The sequence below is a fragment of the Emydura macquarii genome, unplaced genomic scaffold, assembly GCF_026122565.2.
Source record: "Emydura macquarii macquarii isolate MOO-44397 ecotype Brisbane River unplaced genomic scaffold, CSIRO-AGI_Emac_v2 contig_2473, whole genome shotgun sequence".
Lineage (NCBI taxonomy): Eukaryota > Metazoa > Chordata > Testudines > Chelidae > Emydura > Emydura macquarii.
In genome coordinates this window covers 42,559,101-42,568,438 of record NW_027132610.1, presented here as the reverse complement: position 1 = coordinate 42,568,438, position 9,338 = coordinate 42,559,101, and the positions used below count along the sequence as shown (strand labels likewise).

The following is a 9,338-nucleotide window of genomic DNA, read 5'->3' as shown; positions in this document are numbered from 1 at the left end:
CTGCTACATCCCCTCTGTAAAGCACCTGGCACTGGCCATTGCCCGACACAAGATACCGGGCTAGAGGGACCATTGATCTCACCCACTCTGGCTGTCCTTATGCTCAAAGCGGATGCGCAGGCTAGAGGTGGTACACGAGTTGTGTGCTAGAGGTGGTGCACGCAGGTGTGAATATAAGGTGCGTCTCTCTACGCGTGTGTGTACCTATATGTGTTTCGGCCTGAAAATACACAGTAAGGCACGTTGCAATGGTTGAAAACAATTATTTCACCTAGTGCCAACAATAAAGAGAAGAAGGGCTTGCGTTGTCATTATGATTGCATACTCCGTCCCTAAACCGGCTGTTCTCAGACACCGTCCCATATGTCAACTGAACTTAAACAAAAGCACTCGGGAGCCAGGACTAGATACTGATGCTCGCCAAGATGTACAGCGCCTCGGACTCCTTTTATACCCTATAACCCGTGCTACAATTCTGCCTGTCACAACATGAATGACAGTGCATCCTAGCACAGAGGCCGGGGTTTTCCTTCCTCTTTTCTGTGTGCTGGTGGTTTTTAGTACTTATGACACCGCCGGGCACCTCAGTTCCGAGCTGTCCCCCCGCACCCGGCCAGAGGACACGGAGCGCTCCTCCATGCCCTTGCCTCTGTTCCCAGCAGATCGCTGGAGTCTCAGGTACACGGCGTTCCGCTCCTTATCGCAGACACTCGGCGGGGGGAGGAGGGAGACGGGGGGCTAGTCCGAGTTACATGGCGTAGGATCGTGTTTACGCAGCAGCCGGTACCCAAAATAATACCCCCCTCCTTCCCCGAAAAGTGGCAGGCGATTGGGTTGAAACTCCACTGAAAAGGGAGGGGAGGGGAGGGGGGCATTTGTAACTTGTGCTTACTTCTATTCAAAACCCTCCACCTGGAAGTTTTTATTTTCTTCTACAACTCAACATCAAAGGGCTCCTTTAGGCCAAGGCAACCAACGTAACCAGCCGGCTCGCCCGAGGGGTCCCCGCGTCGCCTTTTGTTCGTCTGTCCGTGTGTCTTGCACGTACTGACTGAGCAGCGTCTCTCGTGTTACTTCGCGCGAGGGAGCCCATTCCTTCCTTCCAGGATCAGCGGCCCGGCGGCGGCGCCTGGGACGGGGAGTTGCTGCGGCGACAAGCCAGCGCCGGGCTGAGGCCGAACCCCGCCGCACTCGCAGTGAGAACGGCGGCTTGAGAGCAGAGCAGAGCGGCCGCGCCGCTTCGCTTCTTGCTGCTGCTGCTGCCGCTGCCGCCTGCAGCGTCGGTGGAAGCCGCCCGCCTCCCCCTCTGGCTTGGTCGGTGCCGTTGCCCTTTTGAATGCCTCCTGCGGCTCAGAGTGCTGGTAGGGCGCTGGGAGTGTGAGTGAATGTAGCCCCGCAGAGCCAATGAGCTGGGACCGGATGCGATATATCCTCTGGGACAACAACTGCTCTGTTCCTCCTCAGATCCACATGACGCCATTTACTGCTGCTTTTGCAGAGAGAGAGAGAGAGAGAGAGAGAGAGATCACCCTACCTCCTCCGGAAAGGAAAAGAGAGAGAGAGAGAGGGAGAGCGAGCGAGCAGAAAAACGCCGAGCCCTTGCAGCTCAGATCTCAAATCTTCCTCCTCCTCCTCCAAACACACAACAGCCACCACCACAGATCCGCTGCGCTCCCCAAACACCCCCCGATTGCAACCCCCCCAGCGCTGCCTGCAACACTCACAAGCTCCCAGAGAGAGCGAGAAAGCTAGCGAGCGAGGGGAGCTTGCAGCCAGCAGCTCTTCAGCAGAACGGCTACATTGCACAGGCTGCTTTTTTGGAGGAGCCCAGTGGAAGAAACTCAAGCTTTGGGATTTTATTTTAGAGCCACTTTATTTTGTTTGCTTTGGCTTCTGCCCCCCTCCCTCCCCCGCCCCTTGATCATTTGCAACAACAAAAAAAGTGACTAGGTATTGGCGATTCGGCCTCCTGTTCATAGAGAGGAGGGGGAAGAGGAAATAGTGTATGAGAGAGTGATTTCTTTTTAGGAGCAAAAAGATATCCACCCGACCTGGAGACTTTTCATATAGGTTTATATTTATACTCGATCTGGGGACAGGGAGGTCACTTTGCTCTGGATTTTTTGAGATGATGATGATTTGCAAGTTGGACTAAAGCTGAGTTTGGAAAGGATTTTTTTTTTTTTTTTTTTGCTTTTGCTTTAGGCTGGATTTACTTGCAAACCGCAGGAAGAAGAAAACACAAGAGAAAGAGGGGGGGTTGGTGCAGTGCCGCGATCACGGTGAGAGCATTTTCCTTCTTTGCAAAACCAGCTTTTTAATCTCTCAGTTGTTCCGAGGAACTCGTGGAAATGTAGGTTTAAGGCCGATCCCTTTTCAGTTCGGGAGCTTATCCCCTCCCCAAACCCCAGGAGTTGGAAGTAGAATTTCAGTGAGATTTCTTTCTTGGAGAAGTTCGGGGGTCGGGGGGGGGGGGGGAAGGAGAGCAGCCTCGGATGGTTTCTAAGGGTTGTTTCCAGTTTGTTTCCCCTCAAAATGACTTTGCAGGGAGGGAGCCCCCCAGCTCCGCGCCATTGGAGATGGGGGAGAGCTTAGGAGGCGGAAATCTGTACTCAGGTTGGAGCATTTGCAGGGAGCGGTGTCTGTGAAATATTGCAATATCGGGTGACTTCTTTGCATCCTGTGTTCTCCTTTAGTCGAAGTAACCATGCTCCTGAAAGTTGGAGACGGGGAAGCCCTGGTAGGTCCTGTCTCAAAGCATTAAATGTTTTTAGTAGGATTTTTTTTGAGGGGGCGGGGGGAGGTTATTTGTATAGACTTTGGGCTGCTTGGTTGCTGTATTAGGTGTATTTAGCAATCTCTGTTTAAATGGAAGACTGGCACTGTTCTATAAGTGCATTGGGAGATTTGTGCAATTCGGAAGTGAGCTCACGCCTGCTATAAATATATTTTCCATGCGATAAAATTAAATAGATCGTCGAGATGACGGGGGGGGGGGGGGTAAATTCTTCACCAGGTTCCACTATATGGTCTGTAGGATTGAGACCATTTGGGAGAGGAGGGCACGGAAAGGCTTAATCTTTTTGTTGTTGTTGGCTTACTTTGCAACAGCCTCTGAAAGTTGCTGGTGTTTGCAGCAAGCTGTGTGTGTGTGTCAGTTTGCCCCACCCCGATGGTGAAGTCCCTTTTGCCCTAATCCATAGTCTGATCACACACTCAGCCCTTAATGGGGGTTTCAAAGCACTTTCAAAGAAGAGGAGGTAGTTGGTGTGCGCGCGGTGGAGTTGAGTGATGGGGGGGGGGGGGTTGCTGCAAAGGATCCTGAGACAAAACAGAAATTCATGGGCAGAGAACTTTTTCCCCCTTAGGCTCGCCTTCTCCCAGCCAGCACGACATGGGTTTTTCCACTGCACACAAGTTTTAAACTTCCCCAAGTGTGCAGAGGATCAAACCCTGCCCCTTTCTCCCCTTTTTCCGATCCCAGTTAGCAAGCGTTAGCAGATCATGGCATTTCTGCTGGCCAAGTGAGTGGACTTCGGCTTTTGGAAGTGGTGAATCGTGTTATAACCCCCCCCCCACCCCCCCCCCCCAAAAAAAAAAAAAAAAAAAAAAAGAAAAGCAAATGTTTCTCTTGCTATGCTCCTAGTCGGCAGCAGGAAAAAAGGGTAGGTGGGTGGCAGGGAAGCACTGAGATCAACCGAGACTAGGGAGGGGAGGCAGGGGGAAGTGCTGTTTCCCCTAAAAGACCTTCAGGCAAATACGTGCAAAAATAAGAGCGTAAGTACTGTAGGTCTGCATCTTGTCCCGTTAACGGATCTATCAAGAGGGGAAAGAAGCTCTCCGTGCAATACAATTCCAAGGCTGTTTGTTATGCTAAAACTTCAGTGGGTGCCACTTTGTAATTCATAATTTGGGGATTTGGTTGAATTTTACACAGAATAGGTAAAATAGTAACAGCACCGGCCAAGTTTCCTGCAGCTGATTTCCTGGAGTTTGTACTGGTGCTTCATGGTAGCACTTGAAGGGGAAACCTGTAACCCAGACTCCTCCAGCATCTCCAGGGGGTGGGGGTGGATGCACAATAGTTGAAAGGAAGCATGGGCTTGACTTTCCTGATAAGGCAACTTTAGAAGCCGCCTCCCTCCTCCACCCCAGAGGATGTCTCCTGTTTATCTCCAGGTTGTCTGCATTTGTGAGGCTGCTTGTTTCATTCGCAGTGTCAGCCAGTCCTGAGAGAATGAAGGGATTGCTGCGCCCCACCTGCTGAGCACGTTGTTCTGGGCAAAGATGAAGCCTATAAAAGGAACGGAAAAAAAGAGCAGTGTTTTCTTCTGCAGCTTTTACCTTGTTTGAAGGGGTTCCGTTTCTAAAACCCTTGTCTTTCTAAGAATCTGCAGGTGAGGGTCAGTCGTCCTTTTTAGACAGGGTTAACAGTACTGGAGAGGCAAAAACATCTCTCCTTTGCTCTTTGAATTTAGTTTGAATTGGAAGAGGAGAGTATGTTGCAAGTTCCTCTCAAGGTAGGGAGAACCTTGATTTAATCTTTTTGTCTTTAAATGGCTGCTAATAAAGGACATTGGATTTTAAGCTTTTTGGGCATTGGATTTAAACTTTTCTCTTGGCAAGGGTTTTAATGTGAAGTAAATGCAAACGAGTTTAAGATGTGTTTGCAAGATATCTGTCACTTGCTGAGAATCATGATTTCTAACATATATGCTGGGTGAAAGTCAGGATTTAACAATAATTAACCCTCCTAATATTTTTTATTGAAGGGTTATTGATCTTTTTAGAAAAGGACCAGCTTGCAAAATAAATTAAATGAAATAAAACAAAGAGAGAATTTATTTTGGCTTGAAAAGTAACCAGAAGTTAAGAGGTTAAATGTTTTCCTTTGGTTTTAGAATAAAGACAACATATGGATATGTTCACTGTTGAAGTGTCTGGATATATTTTACAATACTGTGGTGTAGTAGTATTTATTGTTGGCAAGTGATGTGTACAGAGTAACACTATGGTGCCCTTTCTAGGTATAATTGAAGTCATTGTGTGGTCCTTGCAAGAAGCAAGGGTTCATATTTGTTTTTAAGTTAAAACAAATTGCTTTGGACTTTTATGTAGCTAATTTAATTTTGTGTCGGCTTCAGAATCCATTAAAGAATGACATAGACAGATTGGTAAATTCTGATCTGCACATTTGTTAACTATTGTACTAAGGATCAGTATATTTTAAGCTTGTGATTCCAGTCATACACCAATTTTCTTGAATTTTCATGCATGTTTTATGGGTTTCCACTGAATTTCTTAAGGCTACTTCCATTCTTAATGACTTAGATAAAGTGATGTTCCGAAGGAATATCCTCAATCAAATAGCCCTTCTTGGATTGTAGTGTTTAATAGATTGTACTCTGCATAGTTGTGTTCCACAGATTATTCTGTATTTTCTGATAATTCCCCTGTATTTGAATTACAAACTAGAGATAGTTTGAAATGTAAAAACAATTCTGCGGTAGTATTTAGTAAGAAATAAATAAAATAACAACTGAAGTGAAGTACACAAGTATGACACACTTGACAGTTTTGGAGAGAGACTTCTTACTTGTGCTGTTGAAGTTTTTGGTAGCACTAACTCACTCAGAGTCTAACCTCAAACATTTTATTGCTGTTTAGTGTTTTTCTTGGGACCATTGGTATTAAACTACAATTTCCTATTTACATCATGTTAAGTTTAATGTGTAAAGAGACTAGCCTACCAAAATATTACCCAGTTTTAAATAAAGTTGAAGAATTATATCTGTCATCTGGAGGTCACATTACACTTTCTAAAATATTTGTAGCTGTTCTTTGTGTAACATGTATTTTTAATAGAGTTGTGAAAGGAAGAGTCACTTTAAGTGGCTAAAAGTGGCAGTGTTAAAATCCATGGTTTAGCCAGAGGATGATTGGGAGGTCTCAGCATCACATTTTAAGTACCTATATTCCCTGGAATCACAGGTTAAAGTCCTGCCAGGGTCAGCAAAACCCACTCTCCTTGCATTACAGATAAACTGAGTCCTATGCAGTTTACTGGATGTAAATCTTTATGATGAGTTCTTAAAAACCTAAAACGTCTGTGTTCTGCATGGATGCAGAAAAATATCCCATAGTGCGTGTAGTAAAAATTAGTGTCTCTTTAGCAAAATAAGACAGATACACAGTATTAACCCAGTCTGCCTCCTGCCCGCCACCTCAGATGTGGCTCCATTTTAATGGTGGTCTGGTTTTTTAATTGGTAAAATGCTCTGGGATCCTTAAGGAGGAAAGACAATTTGTAAAGGTAAAATGTGACACAATAGTGACTCTTCTTTTTGTTGCTACAGGATTTCAGATGTGTTCTAAGCCTGCTGGAGTGATCACTCTTCAGGATACTGATGGAGACAAGAGCTCAGAATGGCAGTGGGTCCCAGTCTTTGCTGCAGGTTCGGCGTGACAGTGGGAGGCAGCATGGAGAGTCTGATCTGAGGGATGTTCTGACACAGCAGGTTCATGTGTTGTCACTGGACCAGATCAGGGCCATCCGAAATACAAATGAGTATACAGAGGGACCTACAGTGGCTCCGCGACCGGGGCTTAAACCTGCCCCTCGTCCAGCTAGCCAGCACAAAAACGAAAGACCACATGGCTTCCCCGAACATCGTCATCTTACCAGGGTCCAACATGCACAGGTACACACTTCTTCCCGCGCACCCCTCTCCCGTTCCATCAGCACAGTCAGTACAGGTTCACGGAGCAGTACAAGGACAAGTACAAGCAGTAATTCATCTGAACAGAGACTTTTAGGATCATCTTCAGGGCCAGTTGCTGATGGGATAATCAGGGTGCAGCCCAAGTCTGAGTTCACATCAAGTGAGCTGAAGCCCCTGAGCAAAGAAGACTTGGGCATGCATGCCTATAGGTGTGAGGACTGTGGAAAATGTAAGTGTAAGGAGTGCACTTATCCAAGGACCCTGCCATCCTGTTGGATCTGTGACAAACAGTGTCTTTGCTCAGCCCAGAACGTGGTTGATTATGGGACTTGTGTTTGCTGTGTGAAATGCCTCTTCTATCACTGCTCTAATGATGATGAGGACAACTGTGCTGATAACCCGTGCTCTTGCAGTCAGTCACATTGCTGCACTAGATGGTCTGCCATGGGTGTTGTGTCTCTCTTTTTGCCTTGCTTATGGTGTTACTTACCAGCCAAGGGTTGCCTTAAATTGTGCCAGGGGTGTTATGACCGGATAAACAGGCCTGGATGCCGCTGTAAACACTCAAACACCGTTTGCTGCAAAGTTCCCAGTGTTCCCCCCAGGAACTTTGAAAAGCCAACATAGCATCACTAATCAGGAATACTAAAGTAATAAGGATTCTTTTAACACACACACACAACCAACTAAACAGCTATAACCTTGGCACTGTTAGTAGAAGGGTTGGGGGTATACTTTGCCATTTGCAGTGAACTGCTTTTTCTGCATGTGTGCCATCTTAACTGATATGCTTGTTAGAACCCAGCTAATGGAGCTCAAAAATGGGATGCAGTATTTTGTGACCCATATATTGCATAAGCTAAAGCAACACAAACACTCCTAGGTGACTCTATTGTTTGTGAATAGTACTTGCAAAATTTGTAAATTAGCAAATGGCTCCTTTTTTATTGTTTTCTGCCAGAGATAATGTGCTATATTTTTGTATATACAATAATATTTTCAACTGTGAAAAACAATTAGTGTCATAGAACATGGCACAGTCACAAAATATTATACTAATATGTTGTACATTCAGAAGAATGTGAATCAATCAGTATGTTTTTAGATTGTATTTTTTGCCTTATGGAAACCCTCTATTACAAGACTCTGATTTCCCTTTGGACTTCATGTATATTGTACAGTTTCAGTAAAATTCAGCCTTTATTTTCTAATTTTTTTCAACATATTGTTTAGTGTAAAGAATATTTATTTGAAGTTTTATTATTTTATAAAAAAAGATATTTATTTTAAGAGGCATCTTACAAATGTCACCCTTTCTTATGAGGACGTCATAGTTGCTGCAAATAAGGGGTGACAGATGCATATGTTCACTATAAAATAGAAAATATATTAACGTTTGAAATTAAACTGGGCTGCTTGTCTTTTTTTCCCCCCTTTATCGCTCTGACTTGGAAAATCTGATTTGTGGGGTTTGTTCGTTTGTTTTGTTTTAAAGGGGAATGTTCAAAGAAATGTGTTCACAATGTGGCTAAGAAAACAAATGATTTAAGAACCTGAAGTTAATGAAAATGCAAACTTTAAATGTAACTTTAACTGAAAAAAATGCAGTTTTCTTGCCCTTACAGAAATGGTACAAATGTTATTTGCATAATATGAGAGGAAAATGAACATAGGAAAATGCATGAACTCATTCCAGACTAGGAATAATCATCACTGAAAGCTGACCTATCCTGTTAAGTGATGAGCTTTTGGTGCTTTAAATAGGAAATAAGCAGTACTCGCTCACAAAAAGCTTTGACTTGCATGGGCTCAGTATACAGGGGAATAATAGATAGTTAATATGGTTAGTGCAAAGAGTTTGTATGATTATTTGTTAAAAGGAGAAGAATATGCTACAGGGAGTGACAGATCTGAAAGCAGTCCAGCCTTATGTCAAACATTTGCCTCACTTTTAAGAAGAAAAATTGCTTACTTGATTTGTCATTTGTGACAGTTACCTTCCACTGAGGTCAAAATTCTTTCACTGCCAAGTTCACCACCGGAAGTTTAGAAAATGATTTACCTTTCTTTATTAACAAACTACCATTTCCTGTTCCTAAGCATGTCTCTCCAAGTTTAGAGGTCTTAGTGCTGATTTTATGCATCTAATTTTTAAGTTGGCATTTAAAAAAAATCACAGTCTACTCTGAACCCTCTCCAACAAAAACAAGGTTAAAATTAATAAATTAAGAACTTATTTACTAGAAGCTTAAACTTGGGGCTATAGGAATTTGCAAATTCTTACCCATTACTTTTAACTGTGGTGTCTGACATTTGGGATGTTTACATGGGTTTGCAGTGCTGAAAAATCTTTCTCTGTAGAAGTGTGTACACACTGATTATCAATCATCAAGTGAAATTAAAAGGTGCATGCCCTAACTAGTTTGCTAATCATAAATAATTTATGCACAAGCCTTTTTCTTATTTTCCCCTTATGTAAAAAAAGCAAGCTAAATTTCTTTATTTCTCAGCACCAAATGACTGGCTGACTGGGGCGTCAAAAGACAAACTATTTATCTTTACATATGTGAGTGGATTTGTCAGGTAAACAGTGGCTTGTGTAGCATAAGAATTCTT

General features: G+C 43.8%; 1 protein-coding gene across 1 annotated transcript; it reads left to right on the top strand.

Annotated features, from left to right (window-relative positions):
- Positions 1-1,384: 1,384 nt before the first annotated feature.
- SPRY2 (sprouty RTK signaling antagonist 2) lies at positions 1,385-8,129 on the top strand. Its single transcript, XM_067563290.1, has 2 exons — positions 1,385-2,282; positions 6,357-8,129. Exon 2 carries the CDS (start codon positions 6,408-6,410, stop codon positions 7,347-7,349), a length of 942 nt encoding a protein of 313 aa, XP_067419391.1. The 5' UTR covers positions 1,385-2,282; positions 6,357-6,407; the 3' UTR covers positions 7,350-8,129.
- Positions 8,130-9,338: the final 1,209 nt, after the last annotated feature.